Here is a 21,072-nt window from a genome sequence, read left to right as displayed (position 1 = left end):
TTTTCCGCTAGGATCCGGCGTTCAACCGCCATGCCGTCAAACGCAGCCGCGGTGAGTCTTGGAACAGACAGGGCCCCTGCTGCAACAGGTCCTGTCTGAGAGGCAGAGGCCATGGGTCCTCTGTGACCATCTCTTGAAGTTCTGGGTACCAAGTCCTTCTTGGCCAATCCGGAACAATGAGTATTGTTCTCACTCCTCTTTTTCTTACTATTCTCAGTACCTTGTGTATGAGAGGAAGAGGAGGAAACACATATACCGACTGGAACACCCACGGAGTTACCAGTGCGTCCACAGCTATCGCCTGAGGGTCCCTTGACCTGGCGCAATATTTTTTTAGCTTTTTGTTTAGGCGGGACGCCATCATGTCCACCTGTGGCCGTTCCCACCGATTTGCAATCTGCTCGAAGACTTCTTGATGAAGTCCCCACTCTCCCGGGTGGAGGTCGTGCCTGCTGAGGAAGTCTGCTTCCCAGTTGTCCACTCCCGGAATGAACACTGCTGACAGTGCTTGTACGTGATTCTCCGCCCAACGAAGAATCCTTGTGGCTTCCGCCATCGCCACCCTGCTTCTTGTGCCGCCCTGTCGGTTTACATGGGCGACTGCCGTGATGTTGTCTGACTGAATCAGCACTGGTTGGTCTCGAAGCAGGGGCTCCGCTTGACTCAGGGCGTTGTATATGGCCCTTAATTCCAGTATGTTTATGTGCAGACGAGTCTCCTGACTTGACCACAGCCCCTGGAAGTTTCTTCCCTGAGTGACTGCCCCCCATCCGCGGAGGCTTGCATCCGTGGTCACCAGGACCCAGTCCTGTATGCCGAACCTGCGGCCCTCGAGAAGATGAGCACTCTGCAGCCACCACAGAAGAGACACCCTGGCCCTCGGGAACAGGGCGATCAGCCGATGCATCTGAAGATGCGATCCGGACCACTTGTCCAACAGATCCCACTGAAAGATCCTGGCATGGAACCTGCCGAAAGGAATGGCTTCGTATGACGCTACCATCTTTCCCAGGACTCGCGTGCAGTGATGCACCGACACCTGCTTTGGTTTCAGGAGATCCCTGACCATGGTCACTAACTCCTGAGCCTTCTCCTCCGGGAGAAATACCTTCTTCTGTTCTGTGTCCAGAATCATGCCCAGGAAGGGCAGACGCGTCGTAGGAATCGGCTGCGACTTTGGAATATTCAGAATCCAGCCGTGCCGTAGCAACACTTCCTGAGAGTGCGCTACGCTGACCAACAACTGCTCTCTGGACCTCGCCTTTATGAGGAGATCGTCCAAGTACGGGATAACTGTAACTCCTTGCTTCCGGAGAAGTACCATCATCTCCGCCATTACCTTGGTAAAGACTCTCGGTGCCGTGGATAGACCAAACGGCAACGTCTGGAATTGGTAATGACAGTCCTGTACCACAAACCTGAGGTACTCCTGGTGAGGCGGATAAATGGGGACATGCAAGTACGCATCCTTGATGTCCAGAGATACCATAAAATCCCCCTCTTCCAGGCTGGCAATGACCGCTCTGAGCGATTCCATTTTGAACCTGAACTTTTTCATGTAAATGTTCAAGGATTTTAAATTTAGAATGGGTCTTACCGAACCGTCCGGTTTCGGTACCACAAACAGTGTGGAATAGTAACCCCTTCCCTGCTGAAGGGGGGTACCATTATTATCACTTGCTGGAGGTACAGCTTGTGAATAGCAGTCAGGACTATCTCCCTCCCCGTGGGAGAAGCTGGCAAGGCGGATTTTAGGTAACGGTGAGGGGGCGTCACTTCGAATTCCAGCTTGTATCCCTGAGATACAATTTGTATAGCCCAAGGATCCACTTGTGAGCGAACCCACTGGTTGCAGAAATTTCGGAGACGCGCCCCCACCGCTCCTGGCTCCGCCTGTGGAGCCCCAGCGTCATGCGGTGGACTTAGTGGAAGCAGGGGAGGACTTTTGTTCCTGGGAACTGGCTGCATGGTGCAGCTTCTTTCCTCTACCCCTGCCTCTGGCAAGAAAGGATGCACCTCTGACTCTCTTGCTTTTTTGAGAACGAAAGGACTGCATTTGGTAATACGGTGCTTTCTTAGGCTGTGAGGAAGCCTGTGGCAAGAAAGTCGACTTTCCAGCTGTCGCTGTGGATACGAGGTCCGAGAGACCGTCCCCAAACAATTCCTCACCCTTATAAGGCAAAACCTCCATGTGTTTTGTAGAGTCGGCATCCCCTGTCCATTGCCGAGTCCATAAGACCCTCCTGGCAGAAATGGACATTGCATTTATTCGAGAGCCCAGCAGGCAAATGTCCCTCTGGGCATCCCGCATATATAAGACGACGTCTTTAATATGGCTAAGTGTTAGCAATATGGTATCCCTGTCCAGGGTATCCAACCCCTCTGACAGAGTATCTGTCCATGCTGCAACAGCACTGCACATCCAAGCTGAAGCAATAGCCGGTCTCAGTAGAGTACCAGAGTGTGTATACACAGACTTCAAGATACTTTCCTGCTTCCTATCCGCAGGTTCCTTTAGGGCGGCCGTATCCTGAGACGGCAGGGCCACTCTTTTAGATAAGCGCGTAAGGGCCTTGTCAACCCTAGGGGAGGATTCCCAGCGTAACCTATCCGTTGGCGGGAAAGGGTACGCCATTAGTATTCTCTTGGGAATCACCACTTTCTTATCAGGGGAAGACCACGCTTCTTCACATAACTCATTTAATTCATGTGACGGGGGAAAAGTCACTGGCTGCTTTTTCTCCCCAAACATATTTACCCTCTTGTCAGGGACAGGGTCAGCCTCTGAAATGTGTAATACATTTTTCATTGCAATAATCATGTATCGGATGGCCTTAGTCATTTTGGGCTGTAATAGTGCCTCATCCTCGTCGACGCTGGAGTCGGACTCCGTGTCGACATCTGTGTCAACCAACTGAGATAGTGGGCGTTTTTGAGACGCTGACGGCCTCTGAGGCGCCTGGGCAGGCCCGGGTTGAGAGCCTGGCTATCCCCCGGCAGCAACATAATCAAATCTCTTATGTAATGAGTTTACATTGTCATTTAAGACCTTCCACATATCCATCCAATCAGGTGTCGGCACCGACGGGGGCGACACCACATTTATCTGCACTTGCTCCGCCTCCACGTAACCCTCCTCATCAAACATGTCGACACAGCCGTACCGACACACAGCACACACACAGGGAATGCTCTGACTGAGGACAGGACCCCACAAGGTCTATGGGGAGACAGAGAAAGAGTATGCCAGCACACACCACAGCGCTATATACACAGGGATACACACTACCAGAAGTGAATTTTTCCCAATAGCTGCTGTATCAATACACCTTTTGCCTAAATTTATGTGCCCCCCCCCTCTCTTTTTACCCTCTTAGTGCCAGGAGACTGCAGGGGAGAGCCTGGGGAGCGTCCTTCCAGCGCAGCTGTGAAGAGAAATGGCGCTGGTGTGCTGAGGAAGAAGGCCCCGCCCCCTCAGTGGCGGGCTTCTGTCCCGCTGTTTCTGACTAAAAAATGGCGGGGGTTTTACACATATACAGTCACAGACTGTATTATGTGTCTTTTTTTATGCCAAAGGTATTCTTATTGCTGCCCAGGGCGCCCCCCCCCAGCGCCCTGCACTCTACAGTGACCGGAGTGTGTGGTGTGCAGTGGGAGCAATGGCGCACAGCTGCGGTGCTGTGCGCTACCTTAATGAAGACAGGAGTCTTCAGCCGCCGATTTCATCACCAACTTCTGATCTTCTGGCTCTGCGAGGGGGACGGCGGCGCGGCTCCAGGAACGGACGACCGAGGACCTTTGCCTGTGTTCGAACCCTCTGGAGCTAATGGTGTCCAGTAGCCTAAGAAGCGCAACCTAGCTGTGAACAGGTACGTTTGCTTCTCTCCCCTCAGTCCCACGTAGCAGTGAGTCTGTTGCCAGCAGATCTCACTGAAAATAAAAAACCTAATAAATACTTTATTTACTAGCAGGCTCAGGAGAGCCCACTAGGTGCATCCAGCTCTGGCCGGGCACAGATTCTAACTGAGGTCTGGAGGAGGGGCATAGAGGGAGGAGCCAGTGCACACCAGATAGTACCTAATCTTTCTTTTAGAGTGCCCAGTCTCCTGCGGAGCCCGTCTATTCCCCATGGTCCTTACGGAGTCCCCAGCATCCACTAGGACGTCAGAGAAAAAGTAGTAAAAAGTAGAAGAAAAATCCAAACAAAAATGCTTTCAAGCAGAGAACTCTAGAGAGCTCTCTACAGTGCACCCATCTTGCTCTGGGCACAGTGTAAAACTGAGGTCTGGAGGAGGGTCATAGAGGGAGGAGCCAGTGCACACCCAGAATCCAAAGCTTTCTTAAAGTGCCCTATCTCCTGCGGAGCCCTTCTATTCCCCATGGTGCTTACGGAGTCCCAGCATCCTCAAGGACGTTAGAGAAATAGAAGGAAAACAGTTTAAAACAAAAAATAAATATTTTAGATTGTACTGCAGTCCCTTACATTTTCCTCAAAACTTGCTCTCCACAAAACATACAGTATTTAGAGATGTCAAACAAACATAAAGTATTGTATATCGGTGTCCCCATCTTACCAGCCGCACATCCGGCTCTTGCTTTTCCAGGATCTCAGTCAGCTGCCGGTTCTCTGCTTGTAAGGTTTCCAATGCTGTAAGAGAAACCTGCAAAAGCATAATAGGGGTTAGAAATCAAAGGGTAATGTAATACTAGGGCCATATTTACCCAACAAACCTCCCACCACCTACTAGAATCACAAGCAGTTCACTCCACAAATCTATGTGGACAAGCTTCTGGGCAACTATACAATACCGTGTCTTTACAGAAAATGAAGAGATAATGTATATTTGATCAAGATATAGTAATCTCACGTTTTAAAAATGTATTTCTTATTAACCAACTCTTACCATCAGAAGATGCAAACCTTTGCCCCATCCCTTACACCACCAATGCCAACGTGCTTCCCAATCTCTACATAGACTGTAAATACTTGTACAGTACATACTGGCAAAATACACGCACAACAACACAAACCAAGCTCACAGTTTTGTCATTCCCCTTTAGTGCTTTCTTCCATACAGTATAGCTATTGCTTGCTATTTTTTAATCCTGACACATGGGACTTTTAGGGGTATATGCAATTGCGGTCGAATTCCCGAAATTGTCGAATTTCGGGTCATTTTCGCCCAAAAAAAAAAATTCGCCTATGCAATTCAGTGCTTTCCGACCAAAAAACGGACTTTCAAAATTCGACTTTTTGAAATTCGACTTTTTGCAAATTCGACTTTTCTGCAATGATACAAGTGCTGCAATTCGACAAAAGCATATTCAATTCAAGTTTGGAAATTCGACAGCAGTGCTTTTAGACAGCAAATTCGTCATTTTCAATCCGCCACACTTTGGAGGGTGAAAACAATAAAAAAAAATTTAAACATGTTTTTTTTGGTGTTTTTTTTTTTAGGAATAGCATATATATTTATATTAGAAGGGATTAGGTACTTTTTTTTTTTTTTTTTGGAGGCACAAATATTATTTATATATTTTTTAAAATATTATTTTTTTATAATTTTTTTTTATTGCTGGAACGGTAAAATCCTTTAAAAAAATGGCGTGGGGTCCCCCCTCCAAAGCATAACCAGCCTCGGGCTCTTCGAGCTGGTCCTGGTTCTAAAAATGCGGGGGAAAAATTGACAGGGGATCCCCCGTATTTTTAAAACCAGCACCGGGCTCTGCGCCTGGTGCTGGTGCCAAAAATACGGGGGACAAAAAGAGTAGGGGTCCCCCGTATGTTTAACACCAGCATCGGGCTCCACTAGCTGGACAGATAATGCCACAGCCGGGGGTCACTTTTATGCCGTGCCCTGCGGCCGTGGCATTAACTACCCAACTAGTCACCCCTGGCCGGGGTACCCTGGGGGAGTGGGGACCCCTTCAATCAAGGGGTCCCCCCCCCCAGCCACCCAAGGGCCAGGGGTGAAGCCCGAGGCTGTCCCCCCCCATCCAATGGGCTGCGGATGGGGGGGCTGATAGCCTTTTGTGATAATGAAAAGAATATTGTTTTTTCCAGCAGTACTACAAGTCCCAGCAAGCCTCCCCCGCAAGCTGGTACTTGGAGAACCACAAGTACCAGCATGCGGGAGAAAAACGGGCCCGCTGGTACCTGTAGTACTACTGGGAAAAAAATACCCAAATAAAAACAGGACACACACACCGTGACAGTAAAACTTTATTCCATACGTCGACACACGCTGGTGTTAAAAATACGGGGGACCCCTACTCTTTTTGTCCCCCGTATTTTTGGCACCAGCACCAGGCGCAGAGCCCGGTGCTGGTTTTAAAAATACGGGGGATCCCTGCCCAATTTTTCCCCGCATTTTTAGAACCAGGACCAGCTCGAAGAGCCCGAGGCTGGTTATGCTTTGGAGGGGGGACCCCACGCCATTTTTTTTTCCGGGTTTTTCCCGTTTTTCCCCGTTTTTTAAAATCGCGGCAAAATCCGCCAAATCGGCCGATTTTCGCCCGCGGGTCTGTCGAATCCGTTTTTCATTGAATATGGTGAATTCCGGCAGCCACCTGCCGGAATTCACCTGTCGAATTGAGTCGAATTAAAAAACGGCGAAAAATTGCCGCGATTCGCCGTGAATTGCATATACCCCTTAGTCTTCTGAAAAAGCTGTTTTTCTATGATGTCTAAAATATACTACGCAACAAAACTAGAGCCGACATCTGCTTGTCACTTCAATCGTCCCTCCTTTGCCCCCTCCCTAATACAACCTCCCGTTCCCTTTCCTCTGCTGTCACGTCTTTGCACGGCATGCGCAGTGAGAGCTGGTGTGCACTGTGCACTGTTAGGTGTAATGTGCACGCATGCGCCACAAATGTGCTGTCCTAATGTTTTTAATTTCCAATTTTATAATAATAGATTACATTACCCATCACTGCCTCTGGCATTACAGAGCAGCAATTTCCTCCAATGTGCTTGTTCTCAGAGCTTTATGGATACATCCCATACATGTCACTGTTATTCATCAGCTGGATTCAATTAGCTGCGGTCAATTACCATGGACTAATTATCTGTCAGGGATATTCAATAATACACCGCGGCAGCCCGCAGGCTGCATTTACTGCAGATTTTTGTTCAAGCTTAAGGAAGGGGGGGATTAAACAGAAATTCGAGTTAAATGCTCTGATTGCTGGTTCCGCAGATATGTTAACTTATAGTTCCGGGAACTTATCCTGGATTCCATGGGTTAACACGCGTAGCAGATAATTTACTCCATGAGGAGAAGTGGCTGTAATTGCATAGCCCCGGGCTTTAAAGCCCAAGGCTACTACCCATTTCCTGGCGTGGTAAATCACTGCATCTAAACGAATCCGGCCCTATGTCTCCTCAAGGTTTATTGTTCTATTGAATGACATTGCTAAGAGCAGCCATCAAATACAACGTAATATTATACCCCTTTCACACCACCAATTCCACACACGTTATTGCCGGGTTAACCCGGGTTGCAGCACGGTGAGAAAGGGTCACCGAAAAAAAAACTGGGAATCCAATGCGGGTAATGACTGGTGTGGGACACAGGGACTACCCGTGTAATGAGGCAGTGTGAACGGTCTGACCCTGGACCTGTTTACAGCATAGGAAGAGCCGTATCACCGGCGTTCGGAGATGATTTCATCTCCAAGAGCCGGCAGAACAGTTAACACTGCACCGTGTGTGCCGACCTGGGTCGGAGCCGTGGTGTGAACGGGGTCTGTCTCAGGACTGACCCGGATTGGAACAGTGTTTGGTGTAACAGAGGTATAAATGCACAGGTACCAAATAATAATTTGGTGTGAAAGAGGTATAAATGTACTGGCCTAATGCTCTAGTATTAGTTCAGCAAAGGACTATCTATGGTACGTAGCCACAGGTACTTTGTTCCTCCACACCTGCTCCTACCTTGTGCTCTGCAGCTTCTCGGTCAGCTCTGTCCTTCTCAGCATTAAGCTTCCTCTCCCAGTCTTTGGCTGAATTACTGGAAGATGCAATACCTATGCTCTGCTGGTGCAGCTCCTGAGTCAGCTGCGAAACCTCCTTCTTCATCCCATCCAGGACACTGCTGTATGAAAGCTCCGCCTGGGAGAGCTGACTCTTCAGCTGCCAGAAGACAACACAATAATGTAGTACATTATATATAGCACTAATATTCTCCATACCATCACTTACATAAGTCCTGCCCCATTTTTCTTAACACACACACACACACGGACAATTTAAACAGAACCCATTTAATCAACCTATACGTTCTAGACAATGGAAGAATATTGGTGCATAGTTGCAAATTCAGAAAGATCAGACAACCAATACATGGATAGCACACTTCTGGAGATACAGTACACCCGGAAAGTTTTCACAGCACTTCACTTTTTCCACATTTTGTTATGTTACAGTCTTATTCCAAAATGGAATAAATTAATTTTTTCCCTCAAAATTCTACACACAAAACCCCATAATGACAATATGAAAAAAGATTTTTTTTTTTAGATTTTTGCAAATTTATTAAAAATAAAAAACTAAGAAATCACATTTACATAAGTATTCACAGCCTTTGCCATGAAGCTCAAAATTGAGCTCAGGTACCTGTTTCCACTGATCATCCTTGAGATGGTCTTACAGCTTAATTGGAGTACACCTGTGGTAAATTCAGTTGATTGGACATGATTTGGAAAGGAACACACCTGTCTATATAAGGTCCCACACTTGACAGTGCATGTCTGAGCACAAACCAAGCATGAAGTCAAAGGAATTGTTTGTAGACCTCCGAGACAGGATTGTCTCGAGGCCCAAATTTGGGGAAGGGTACAGAAAAATATCTGCTGCTTTGAAGGTCCTAATGAGCACAGTGGCCTCCATCATCTGTAAATTGAAGAAGTTCCGAACCACCAGGACTGTTCCTAGAGCTGGCTGGCCGTCTAAACTGAGCAATCGGGGGAGAAGGGCCCTAGTTAGGGAGGTGACCAAGAACCCGATGGTCACTCTGTCGGAGCTACAGCATTCCTCTGTGGAGAGAGGAGAACTTTCCAGAAGGACAACCATCTCTGCAGCAATCCACCAATCAGGCCTGTATGGTAGAGTGGTCAGACAGAAGCCACTCCTTAGTAAAAAGCACATGGCAGCCCGCCTGGAGTTTGCCAAAATGCACCTGAAGGACTCTCAGACCATGAGAAACAAAATTCTCTGGTCTGATGAGACAAAGATTGAACTCTCTGGCGTGAATGCCAGGCGTCATGTTTGGAGGAAACCAGGCACCGCTCATCACCAGGCCAATACCATCCCTACAGTGAAGCATGGTGGTGGCAGCATCAGGCTGTGGGGATGTTTTTCAGCGGCAGGAACTGGGAGACTAGTCAGGATAGAGGAAAAGATGAATGCAGCAATGTACAGAGACATCCTGGATGAAAACCTGCTCCAGAGCGCTCTTGACCTCAGACTGGGGTGACGGTTCATCTTTAAGCAAGACACTGTTAATGTTCTTGAGTGGGCCAGCCAGAGCCAGACTTGAATCCGATTGAACATCTCTGGAGAGATCTGAAAATGGCTGTGCACCGACACTTCCCATCCAACCTGATGGAGCTTGAGAGGTGCTGCAAAGAAGAATGGGCTAAATTGCCCAAAAATAGGTGGGCCAAGCTTGTGGCATAATATTCACAAAGGCTCGAGGCTGTAATTGCTGCCAAAGGTGCATCAACAATGTATTGAGCAAAGGCAGTGAATACTTATGTACATGTGATTTCTTAGTTTTTTTTTTTAATAAATTTGCAAAAATCTAAAGAAAACAACAACTTTTGTTTACGTTGTCATTGGGTATTGTATGTAGAATTTTGAGGGGAAAAAATTAGAATTTATTGCATTTTGGAATAAGGCTGTAACATAACAAAATGTGGAAAAAGTGAAGAGCTGTGAATACTCTCCGGATGCACTGTAAGCACAAGGTCACAGTAATAGCAGGAATACTAACCATTTTACACATGACTAATCTAGAAATCTGCAACAAGGGCGCCAATTCAGACACATGCCTTGCAGATGCCAAGGCCAACAACATGACCACCTTCCAAGGGAGAAATTTCAATTCAACCGTTTGAAGAGGTTCAAACCAGTGAGACTTCAGGAACCGTAACACCACGTTAAGGTCCCAGGGTGCCACAGGGGGCACAAAAGGAGGCTGGATGTGCAGCACTCCCTTTACAAAAGTCATGGACTTCTGGGAGAGTAGCCAATTCCTTCTGAAAGAAAATAGATAGGGCCGAAATCTGTACCTTAATGGAGCCCAATTTTAGGCTCATATCCACTCCTGTCTGTAGAAAGTGGAGAAAACGGCCCAGATGGAAATCTTCCGTAGGAGCATTCTTGGCTTCACACCAAGAAACATATTTCCTCCAGATACGGTGATAATGTTTTGCCGTCACCTCCTTCCTAGCTTTTATCAGAGTAGGGATGACCTCCTCCGGAATACCTTTCCCAGCTAGGATGCGGCGTTCAACCGCCATGCCGTCAAACGTAACCACGGTAAGTCTTGGAACACGCAGGGCCCCTATTGTAACAGATCCTCCCTGATAGGAAGAGGCCATGGATCTTCTGTGAGCATCTCCTGAAGATCTGAATACCAGGCCCTTCGAGGCCAATCTGGAACAATGAGGATTGTTCTCACTCTTTTTTGTCTTATGATTCTCAATATTTTTGAGATGAGAGGAAGAGGGGGAAACACATAGACCGACTGAAACACCCAAGGTGTCACCAGGGTGTCCACCGCTACTGCCTGAGGGTCCCTTGACCTGGCACAATACCTCCGAAGCTTCTTGTTGAGGCGTGACGCCATCATGTCTATGTGAGGAATTCCCCAAAGACTTGTTATCTCTGTAAAAACGTCTTGATGAAGTCCCCACTCTCCTGGTTGGAGATCGTGTCTGCTGAGGAAGTCTGCTTCCCAGATGTCCACTCCCGGAATGAAGACCGCTGACAGAGCGCTTACGTGATTTTCCGCCCAGCGAAGAATCCTGGTGGCTTCCGCCATTGCCACTCTGCTCCTTGTCCCGCCTTGGCGGTTTACATGAGCCATGGCTGTGACGTTGTCTGATTGGATCAGAACCGGTAGGTCGCGAAGAAGATTCTCCGCTTGTCGTAGGCCGTTGAATATGGCCCTCAATTCCAGTACGTTGATGTGTAGACAAGCCTCTTGGCTTGACCATAGGCCCTGAAAACTTCTTCCTTGTGTGACAGCTCCCCATCCTCGGAGGCTCGCATCCGTGGTCACCAGAACTTAGTCTTGAATGCCGAACCTGCGACCCTCTAGAACAGAGGTTCTCAAACTCGGTCCTCGGGGGCACACACAGTGCATGTTTTGCAGGTCTCCTCACAGAATCGCAAGTGAAATAATTAGCTCCACCTGTGGACCTTTTAAAATGTGTCAGTGAGTAATTAATACACCTGGCAACCTGCTGGGTTACCTGCAAAACATGCACTGTGTGTGCCCCCGAGGACTGAGTTTGAGAACCTCTGCTCTAGAAGGTGAGCACTTTGCAGCCACCACAGGAGAGACACCCTGGCCCGGGGGGGACAGGCTTATTTTCTGATGTATTAGTAGATGGGACCCTGACCACTTGTCCAGGAGGTCCTATTGAAAAGTCCTTGCATGAAACCTTCCGAAGGGGATGGCCTCGTAGGCTGCCACCATTTCCCCCAGAACTCGAGTGCATTGATGAACAGACACTCTTTTTAGTTTTAGCAAGTCTCTGACCATGTTCTGGAGGTCCTGGGCATTTTTCCACCGGGAGAAAAACCCTCTTCTGTTCCGTGTCCAGAATCATGCCTAGGAATGATAGTTGAGTCGTTGGAATCAATTGTGACTTTGGCAGATTGAGAATCCAACCGTGTTGTTGTAGCACTCTCAGGGAGAGCGACACGCTCTTCTGCAATTGATCTCTCGATCTTGCTTTTATCAGGAGATCGTCCAAGTATGGGATAATTGTGACTCCCTGCCTGCGCAGGAGCACCATCATCTCCGCCATCACCTTGGTGAAAATCCTCGGGGCAGTGGAAAGCCCAAACGGCAACGCCTGAAACTGGTAATACAGCGAATCTCAGGTACGCCTGATGAGGAGGATATATGGGGACATGAAGGTATGCATCCTTTATGTCGAGTGACACCATAACATCCCCCCCTTCCAGACTGGAGATCACCGCCCTGAGCGATTCCATCTTGAATTTGAACTTTTTTAAGTACAGGTTTAGGGATTTTAGATTTAAAATAGGTCTGACCGAGTCATCCGGCTTCGGGACCACGAACAGGGTCAAATAGTACCCTTTCCCCTGTTGAACTAGGGGAACCTTGAAAATCACTTGCTGTTGATACAGCTTTTGAATTGCAGCTAACACTACTTCCCTCTCTGGGGAAGAAGCTGGCAAGGCCGACTTGAAAAATCGGCAGGGGGCACCTCTTCGAATTCCAGTTTGTAGCCTTGGGATACAATATCCATCGCCCAAGGATCCACGTCTGACAGAACCCAGACCTGGCTGAAGAGTCGAAGACGTGCCCCCACCGGTGCGGACTCCCTCAGTGGAGCCCCAGCGTCATGCGGTGGATTTAGTAGAAGCCGGGGAGGACTTCTGCTCCTGGGAACTAGCCGGAGCAGGCGCTCTCTTTCCTCTACCCTTACCTCTGGCGAGGAAAGATGAGCCCCGACCTCTTCTGGACTTACGCGACCGAAAGGACTGCATCTGATACTGTAGAGTTTTCTTTTGCTGTGGGGGAACAAAAGGCAAAAAGGTAGATTTACCCGCGGTAGCTGTGGCAACCAGGTCCGCGAGACCTTCCCCAAATAAAACTTCACCTTTGGGGGCGTGGCCTGGAGGCCGAACGGACTGGCAGCACGAACGGGGAGCTCCACTGCGGCTGGGGAGATAATTCCTCCGTGCCTCTCCCCTCATGCCCTATATCCCTCCTAAACATTGGCCCCTGCTCTCCAGTGATCCCCCTCTCAGAGGTGGACCAGCGCCGCGGAATCGGAGAGCCGGTTTCCTGGCTTCTGCGGAATGCGTCCTGTCCACCATCCAGACGCCGGGGCCTCGATTTCGGTCCGGCGCTGCGGGCCGCCTACTGTACCTGCCTGTGGAGAGCCTGCCGGGGGCCCACGTCCTGCCGTCTGTGCCCGGACCCCCTTCTTCGGGACCGCTGTGGCTGGTGGGGCTCGGGGGGAGGGGGGGCTGGAGGAGCGGCCGAACGCGGCTGCGGGGAGTCCGGAGTCCCGGCGGCCATCTTTGACCTCGTGAGCCGGGGGGAGCTGCGGGAGACGCACGACCCGGGTGACGCCGCATAGAGCAGAGGTGAGCCGCCCTTCTGCCCGGAGACGTTTCTCTCCCCACTGCGGCCTTACACTCCCTCCCTGTGGGCGCCTGCCGCCGGGGGCCCTGGTTGGAGCGCCGGGGGAAGCACCAGCCCGTCCCTCCCGAGCTCTTGTCCTGGGGCTGGCTCCGTGGGCCTCTACTATTGCACCGGCCCTACCTAGATTACTTGGCCGGACCCCATCCCCCTGTGCTCCCGCTCTCTGTCACTCCTGCGGATCAGCACCCCGCGTTGGAGATCTCCCCGCTGCAGCTCTACGGAGCCCACATTATACTCTGCCTGGGGGCCTCGGCTCCCTCTCTGGCCCTGCACGCTCCTGCACCTCCCTGCGGCCTCCTGCCGCTCCCGGTCCCCGGGGGGGGGGGGGGGGGGCATTACTGCTAATAAGCACAGACGCCCCTTCCTCTGCTGCCTGGTCCTGGTGCTGCCCCGGTCACTGGCTGGTCCGTGTCCGGGGCTCATCTCTGCGATTCCTAAGCAGGGGTGGTCCTCCAGAGAGCCCTGCCTCCTACGTCCTCTGACTGTCTGGCTCCTCTCCGGGACCACGTGGGCCCCCCTCTCTGCCGAGACTCCCCGGACCTGCTCCGCCCGCCTTGCTCGGCTGGCCACGTCATGGCGCCTCTCTAGGGCCCCCGCCTTACCCCCCCTGGTCCTGAGCCTTACTGCTGGAGCGCCATCTCTACTTCCCACCCTGCTGTCCACCCCCTTTCTCATATGTCACGATGCCCAGGGGTGGCAAAAAGTCACAGGGGTCCGACCTCACACCAGTCCTTACTAAAAAGAGCACCCCGGCCAAGAGCAGGCCTGATGCTCCTGAACCCCCCCATGGTCCCACCGACTCGGAGGCCGAAGACGACGACCTCACACCCCTTACCCGCAGGGACTTTCTCTCCCTCCTTAAGGAGATGCGGGATGTTAAAACCTCTGTCCAGGCTCTCCACTCCCTGAAATCCGATATTGCCGACATTGGCTCCAGAACCGATCAACTTGAACGACGAGTGGAAGAGGTGGTGTCGTTCCAGCAAACGGTCGAGACCGACTTCCATCAACTCCGCCAAGATGTTGCCCACTTGCGGGAGGAGCACGAGGACCAAGACAATAGGGCGAGGAGAAACAACCTGAGGATCCGGGTATTCCTGAGGAGGTCGAGGCGACTCACCTTGACCTTTACCTTAAGCGCCTCTTTGCCCACCTGTCACCCCTGAAGAACATCTTCTCCTAGATCGAGCCCTGCGACCTCGCTCTCAAGACTCGTCCCAGCCCAGGGATGTCATCCTCCGACTGCATTACTTCACTGCGAAAGAGGCCATTATGAGAGAAGCCTGACGGCTGGGGTCTGTGACTTTCCAGAATACCCCCCTGCAGATTTTTCAGGACTTATCCCCGCTCACCCTGGCCAAACGTAGAGACTTCAAACCCGTCACTTCCCTGCTCTCCCGTCATAATGTTAAATACCGCTGGGGTTTCCCTTTCCGTATCCTGGTTTGGCACCAAGGGAAGCTCCTCACGGCCAGGAATCTACCCGAGGCTCAAACGCTGCTCTCCAAGCTGGGTATCCACACCGCTGAACAGGATATTCCTACTCAACGCCTGCCGCCGCGGACACAGCGGGACCCGCTTCAGCCCCCTCGATCTGAGTGGTTTACGGTCCCAACTTCTGCATCCCCCCAGCTCCACCTCCAGTTCCCTGATGGACTTTCAGCTCTCTAATTTAATGCCTTCTCTATATAATTATGTCGACCTTTCCTGGTCGCTCTCCCCTACATGGGGAGTTGTTTCACTTTAGATCTCCCGTATCCTGATTTCCCGGCCCCTTAGTTGATTCTCGACTGTTTCGTTGTTACCTCTTTTTAAAATGTTACACTGTTGACATGTTAATATGCTGAAAACTGATATTCTGTTTTTTCTCTACCCCCTGCCCCTCCCTTCCTTTCTGGAGCTGGCGCTCTATCTGTTCTTTGTCCCTGTTTTCTTTCCAGCCTTTTCCCTCAGGTCCTCCCAGGGGAGGTTTACTTCCTACCCCTCGCTATGTGGTTTGTGATCCATTATCTTGTGCCATCTTGCTGACCTAGGTGCCCTCCCGACACCTAGTATCCCTTCCCCTGTCAGCACTATCGGTCCTGGCCCCTACTGCCGGATGACCAACCACCCTCCCTTCCCCCCCGGTTTCCTTTCCTTCCTCCCTTCTGACCACGTCGTCTCTCGCTTTATATCCTTCTTCTCTATCTCTCTTCCTCCTTCCTCTACTTTCAGTGCTCTCCGCTCTTTCTATTCTGCCTACCTCTTTGCTGCTTGCCCATGGGTCTCCGGGTACTATCCTTTAATGTGAAGGGCTTGAATAATCCTCAAAAGAGAGGTAAGCTCTTTGTCTCCCTTAAACTCCATAAAGGCGACCTGGTCTTTCTCCAGGAGACTCACTTCCTACATAACTCCCATCCTACGCTGCAATGTAAACCATACCCTGATTCTTTCCATGCCTGTGACCATTCGGCTAAGAACGGGGGGTTGCGATTTTATTTGCCCGCCACCTCACCTTTGAGCTTCTAGATTCTCATGCCGGATGGCCGGTTTCTTGTCTTGGTGGGGAAACTTAATAACAAACTCTGTACCCTAGCCAACGTCTATGCCCCTAACCAACGACAGGAACGATTCTTTGCAAAGCTAGATACTCTCCTTACTCGAGTCCGGCAAGGCGACCTCATACTTGCTGGGGACTTTAACTCCGTTTTAAACCCACAGGTAGACCGCTCTCCCTCTCCCCCCACTGCTTCCCCGTCGGACTCCCTCCGCTCCAGATCCCTCCTCCGTCTCATGCGTTCCCAGCTTCTCTATGACTCCTGGAGGATAAAAGACCCATCTGCTCGTGACTATACCTTTTATTCTGCTACTCATAATTCCTACTCCCGCATTGATATGGTCCTGCTCAGCCACGATCTTGCCTTAAATCTCCACGATGTCCATATTCATCCATTGATCTGGTCTGATCATGCCCCTATCTCCTGCGATCTCTCGGGTCTGATCTCATGCCCCCGCCCCATGACATGGCGTCTTAACGACTCCCTCCTTCACAACCCAGAGATACATTCCCATCTTCGGGACACGATCTCCGACTATTTTACCCTGAACGATACCCCTGACATTTCTAGGTCCACTCTGGCTGGCACACAAGGCAGTTCTTCGTGGACACGTTATCAGCCTGGCCTCAAAAACCAAAAAGCAATCCCTCACCCAGTTTAACAAACTCTCTATTAAACTCCACACACTTGAGACCCAGCATAAGGCGTCCTCCGACCAGGCTGTCTTGTCTGAACTCCGTACTGTTAAGGCAGAACTTGATCTCCTTCTCTCCAGACGGGTGGCCAAACGTCTTAAGTGGCTTCGCCAGTCTTTTTACGAGAAAGGAGACAAGGCAGACAAGATCCTAGCGTCACGACTCCGTTCCACGAGAGCCAAAACGAATATTATCTCTATCAGAAACTCTCTCAATCAGCTTGTTCAAGACCCCACCGCCATCAGGGCTGCCTTCCAATCCTATTACGCTGACCTGTACAACCTTCCACCCCCCTCACCTGGTTCTTCCCCTCTGCCCCACTCCGACCTAGTCTCTCACTTTCTTTCTGCTTCTAACTTGCCTAGATTGCCTCAGGACGCCATGGACCATCTTAACAGTGAGATCTCTGTGGAAGAAATTGCACAGACTATACTCATGCAAAAAATTGGTAAATCCCCCGGCCCGGATGGGTTCACAGCTCTTTACTACAAAAAAAGTTCAGATCTTCTCTCCCCCCACCTTCAGTCCCTGTTTAATAGGATTGTCCATGGCGACCCCTTTCCCCCTGAGATGTTGGAGGCTAGAATTGTGGTGATCCCTAAGGAAGGCAAGGATACCCTTAACTGCGCTAGCTACCGCCCTATATCTCACTTGAACTTGGACTTGAAAATCTTCGCTAAGATCCTAGCCAACCGCCTTAACCCGTACCTCCCTTCCCTTGTCCATTACGACCAGGGGGGGTTTATCCCGGGCCGTCAAGCGAGAGATAACACCAGACGTGCTATTGATCTTATACATATCTCGAACTTCAGGAGATCCCCCACTATCATGCTCTCCTTAGATGCTGAAAAGGCATTTGACCGGATCTCCTGGAGTTTCCTGAGAGCCGCCCTGGAGGCCTATGGCTTGCCTGGTGGCTTTCTCACTGGTGTCCTGGCACTATACTCCGCCCCCTCTGCCACAGTCTTAATCAATGGCGTCCCGTCTGCTCCGGTCAGCATTTCAAATGGTACACGTCAGGGATGCCCCCTCTCACTGCTAATATTTGCCCTCATTATTGAGCCCCTCGCTTCTCAAATTAGAGCTCATCCAGATATACACGGTATACAAGTAGGCCGTATCGATCCTAAAATCTCCCTCTTCGCTGTCGACATTCTACTTTATCTGACCCAACCCCTTATCTCATTCCCAAACTTATTTTCAGTCCTGCATTCTTACAGCCTTATATCAGGGTACAAGATCAACTATTCCAAGTCCGAGGCTATGCTGCTTCATGTCCCTTTGCGCCAACTTTAATTTTAAATGGCAGCCCACAAAGATTAAATATTTGGGGATTTATTTGACCTCCCGCTATGACTCTCTCCCTTCGGGAAAACTTTCCACCCCTCCTCACCAACACACTCGCTGACCTGACATCCTGGAACAGTCTTTTAATTTCGTGGCTGGGCAGGATCATAGCGGTTAAAATGACCATAGTCCCCAAATGGCTTTACCTTTTCCAGACCCTCCCGGTGGCAGTCCCAGCCTCCGTTCTTCGCACTATCCAACGAGCCCTCGTGCGATCGCCGCCAATACCCTGAAACGCCCAACCTCCGCTGGCGGTAGGGGTCTTCCTGATATCAAACTCTACTATCTAGCCTCCCACCTATCCCATATTGTCACCTCTTATGCTCCTCCGGGATCTGTATCCAGGTTGGATATTGAGGCAGCCCTCGTTAGCCTCTCGGACCTGACCCCCTCATGGGGTCTGCCCTCTACCTCCCGACCCCCAACCTTCAAACTTCTCCCCACTATTAAATTTAACCTTAAAATTTGGGACTCCCTCTCCCTGAAGATGGGTCTTACCACTACCCCCTCGCCCTTGACCCCTATCTGGCAGAACCCTATGTTTCCTCCTGTATTTTCAATTACGAGATTCCGTTCATGGATAACGCTGGGCTTCAAATTCCCGACTAATTTTGCTGATCGGGGTCAATGGCTGTCCCTACCTGACCTCCAACAGAAGACCCCTTCGTACCCACTTAATCCCTTCCAATTTCTACAAATCCGCCACTTCCTAGGTTCTCTGCCCTCCTCCGCCTTGCTTCGTGTCCTCACCCCCTTTGAAAGTTTATGCATTAACTCTCACCTCTCCAAAGGCTTAATCTCCCAACTTTACTCCCTTTTACTAGATTCTTCCCTTCCCTCCTCCCGGCCCCACGAGCTCGCATGGGAACGTGATCTTGGGCCTCCCACAGAGAGTGAGGATTGGGAGGACATGAGACTGGGGATTGCTAAATGCTCTATTGCTACTGCTTTTAAGGAGACGGCCTACAAAATTTACTACCGTTGGTACTACACTCCTGACAGACTTAACAAACTCTTTCCGTCTTCCTCCCCTAATTGCTGGAGGAACTGCGGGTCTAGAGGCACTATGCTGCACATATGGTGGACCTGCCCGTCCATCGCTTTCTTTTGGAACCTAGTCCACTTCCTCCTTAATTCGCTTTTGGATTCCCCCGTGCTGAAAGATCCCTGGATCTTTTTGCTGTGTTACCCTCCCCCGATGCTTAATAAATTCTCCCAAAAACTGGCCACACATATTCTAACGGCGGCGAAGTCGCTGATAGCTCTTAACTGGAAGAACCGCTCTCCGCCCTCTCTCCCGTCCCTTAAAACTAAAATTTGCCATATTGCATCAATGGAAAAAATTACATATTATCTCCACGACCGGGGTCACATTTGGCTCGCTGCTGAACGTAGACCGCCGTCCCCCCCCTCTTGCTCCTAGTTCCTTTCGCAGACCCATGGGCATTGCCTACTGCTCCTCCTTCATGCCTCCCTCCTCTTCTTCTCTTTTCTCTCTCTCTCTCCTCTTCCTTCTCTCTTTCTTATCTTCTCTCGTCTCTCCCTTGACCTCCCTCTTTCTCCCGATCTTACTATTTCCAGCATATGTACTGTAAAGAGATTATACCGTGGTTCCCCCCCCCTGTCCCCCTTTCCCTTCTCCCCTCCCCCCCCCCCCCCGAATCTCATACTTGATTGCTATTGTTCTTTCTTTTTTGATTAATCTCGCTGTTTATTTTAAAATCTGTGGTTTCTGCTGGACGTTGGATCTTATGGCCATCTGTCCCATGTGTTCATGTAATGTTTCCCTATTATGTTTAACCACGTAACTACGTCTTTAATGTGGCCTAAGGTTAATAAAATGGTATCCCTATCTAGGGTATCAAGGTCAGCTGACAAGGTATCTGTCCACGCTGCAACTGCACTACACACCCATGCCGATGCTATTGCCGGTCTGAGCAAAGCACCTGTATGTGCATAAATAGACTTTAAAGTAGTTTCCTGCCTGCGATCAGCAGGATCCTTGAGGGCTGCTGTGTCCGGAGACGGTAGCACCACTCTCTCGGACAGGCGTGTTAAAGCCTTGTCCACCCTGGGTGAGGATTCCCAATGTACCCTGTCCTGTGCAGGGAAAAGATATGCCATAAGAATCCTCTTGGGAATCTGCAGTTTTTTATCAGGAGTTTCCCAAGCCTTTTCAAATAACTCGTTAAGCTCATGGGATGGGTGAAAGGTTACCTCAGGTTTCTTTTCCTTATACATGCGCACCCTCGTGTCAGGGACCGAGGGGTCATCTGTGATATGCAAAACCTCTTTTATTGCAATAATCATATAATGAATACTTTTTGCCACCCTTAGGTGCAACCTCGCTTCATCGTAGTTGACACTGGAGTCAGAGTCCGTGTCGGTATCAGTGTCTGCTATTTGGAATAGGGGACGTTTTTGAGACCCAGAAGGGCCCGGTGACCCAGCCGAAGCCGTGGATTGACTCCCTGCTCTTTCCCTGGACTCTGCTTTGTCCAATCTCTTATGTAATAAGGTCACATTTGCATTTAAAACATTCCACATGTCCATCCAATCATGAGTCGGCGTTGCCGACGGCGACACCACAATCATCTGCTCCACCTCCTCCTTAGCTGAGCCTTCCGCATCAGACATGCCGACACACTCATACAGACACCCCCACACACACAGGGATATAGTTATAAGGAGACAGTTCCCCAATAAGGCCCTTTGGAGAGACAGAGAGAGAGTATGCCAGCACACACCCAGCACCAACTGACATTGGAAAATAATGTCCCAGATAATAGCGCTTTTATATTAAATTACTCTGTAATACACTCACTGCGCCTTACAAGTGCCCCCCCTCCTCTTTTCAGCCCCGTGTCACCGTGTTCAGCAGGGGAGAGACCGGGGAGCCAGCTTCTCTGCAGATCTCTGTGGAGAAAATGGCGCTGGTTAGTGCTGAGGGACCAAGCTCCGCCCCCTCCAGCGGCTGGGCTTCGGTCCCGCTCAAAATATCTCAAACTGGCGGGGGATTTAAAGAATTACTGCCTCCGCAGTATCTATGCCAGATATAGAGGTTTTATTGCTGCC

General features: G+C 50.2%; 1 protein-coding gene across 2 annotated transcripts in view; it reads right to left on the bottom strand.

Moving 5' to 3' along the window:
* Positions 1-21,072, bottom strand: part of CEP63 (centrosomal protein 63) — a 117,769-nt gene that overhangs the window by 28,570 nt on the left and 68,127 nt on the right. For both annotated transcript variants that reach the window (XM_063915558.1, XM_063915559.1), the window contains 2 exons: positions 7,940-8,137; positions 4,575-4,661 (listed from right to left, as the gene is read on the bottom strand). In XM_063915558.1, the coding sequence (XP_063771628.1) occupies positions 4,575-4,661; positions 7,940-8,137 (285 nt within the window). The remainder of the gene's footprint in view (positions 1-4,574; positions 4,662-7,939; positions 8,138-21,072) is intronic.

Source organism: Pseudophryne corroboree, chromosome 4 (assembly GCF_028390025.1).
Source record: "Pseudophryne corroboree isolate aPseCor3 chromosome 4, aPseCor3.hap2, whole genome shotgun sequence".
Taxonomy (NCBI): Eukaryota; Metazoa; Chordata; class Amphibia; order Anura; family Myobatrachidae; genus Pseudophryne; species Pseudophryne corroboree.
The sequence above is the reverse complement of the archived record's forward strand: the minus strand, read 5'-3'. Positions and strand labels throughout refer to the sequence as shown.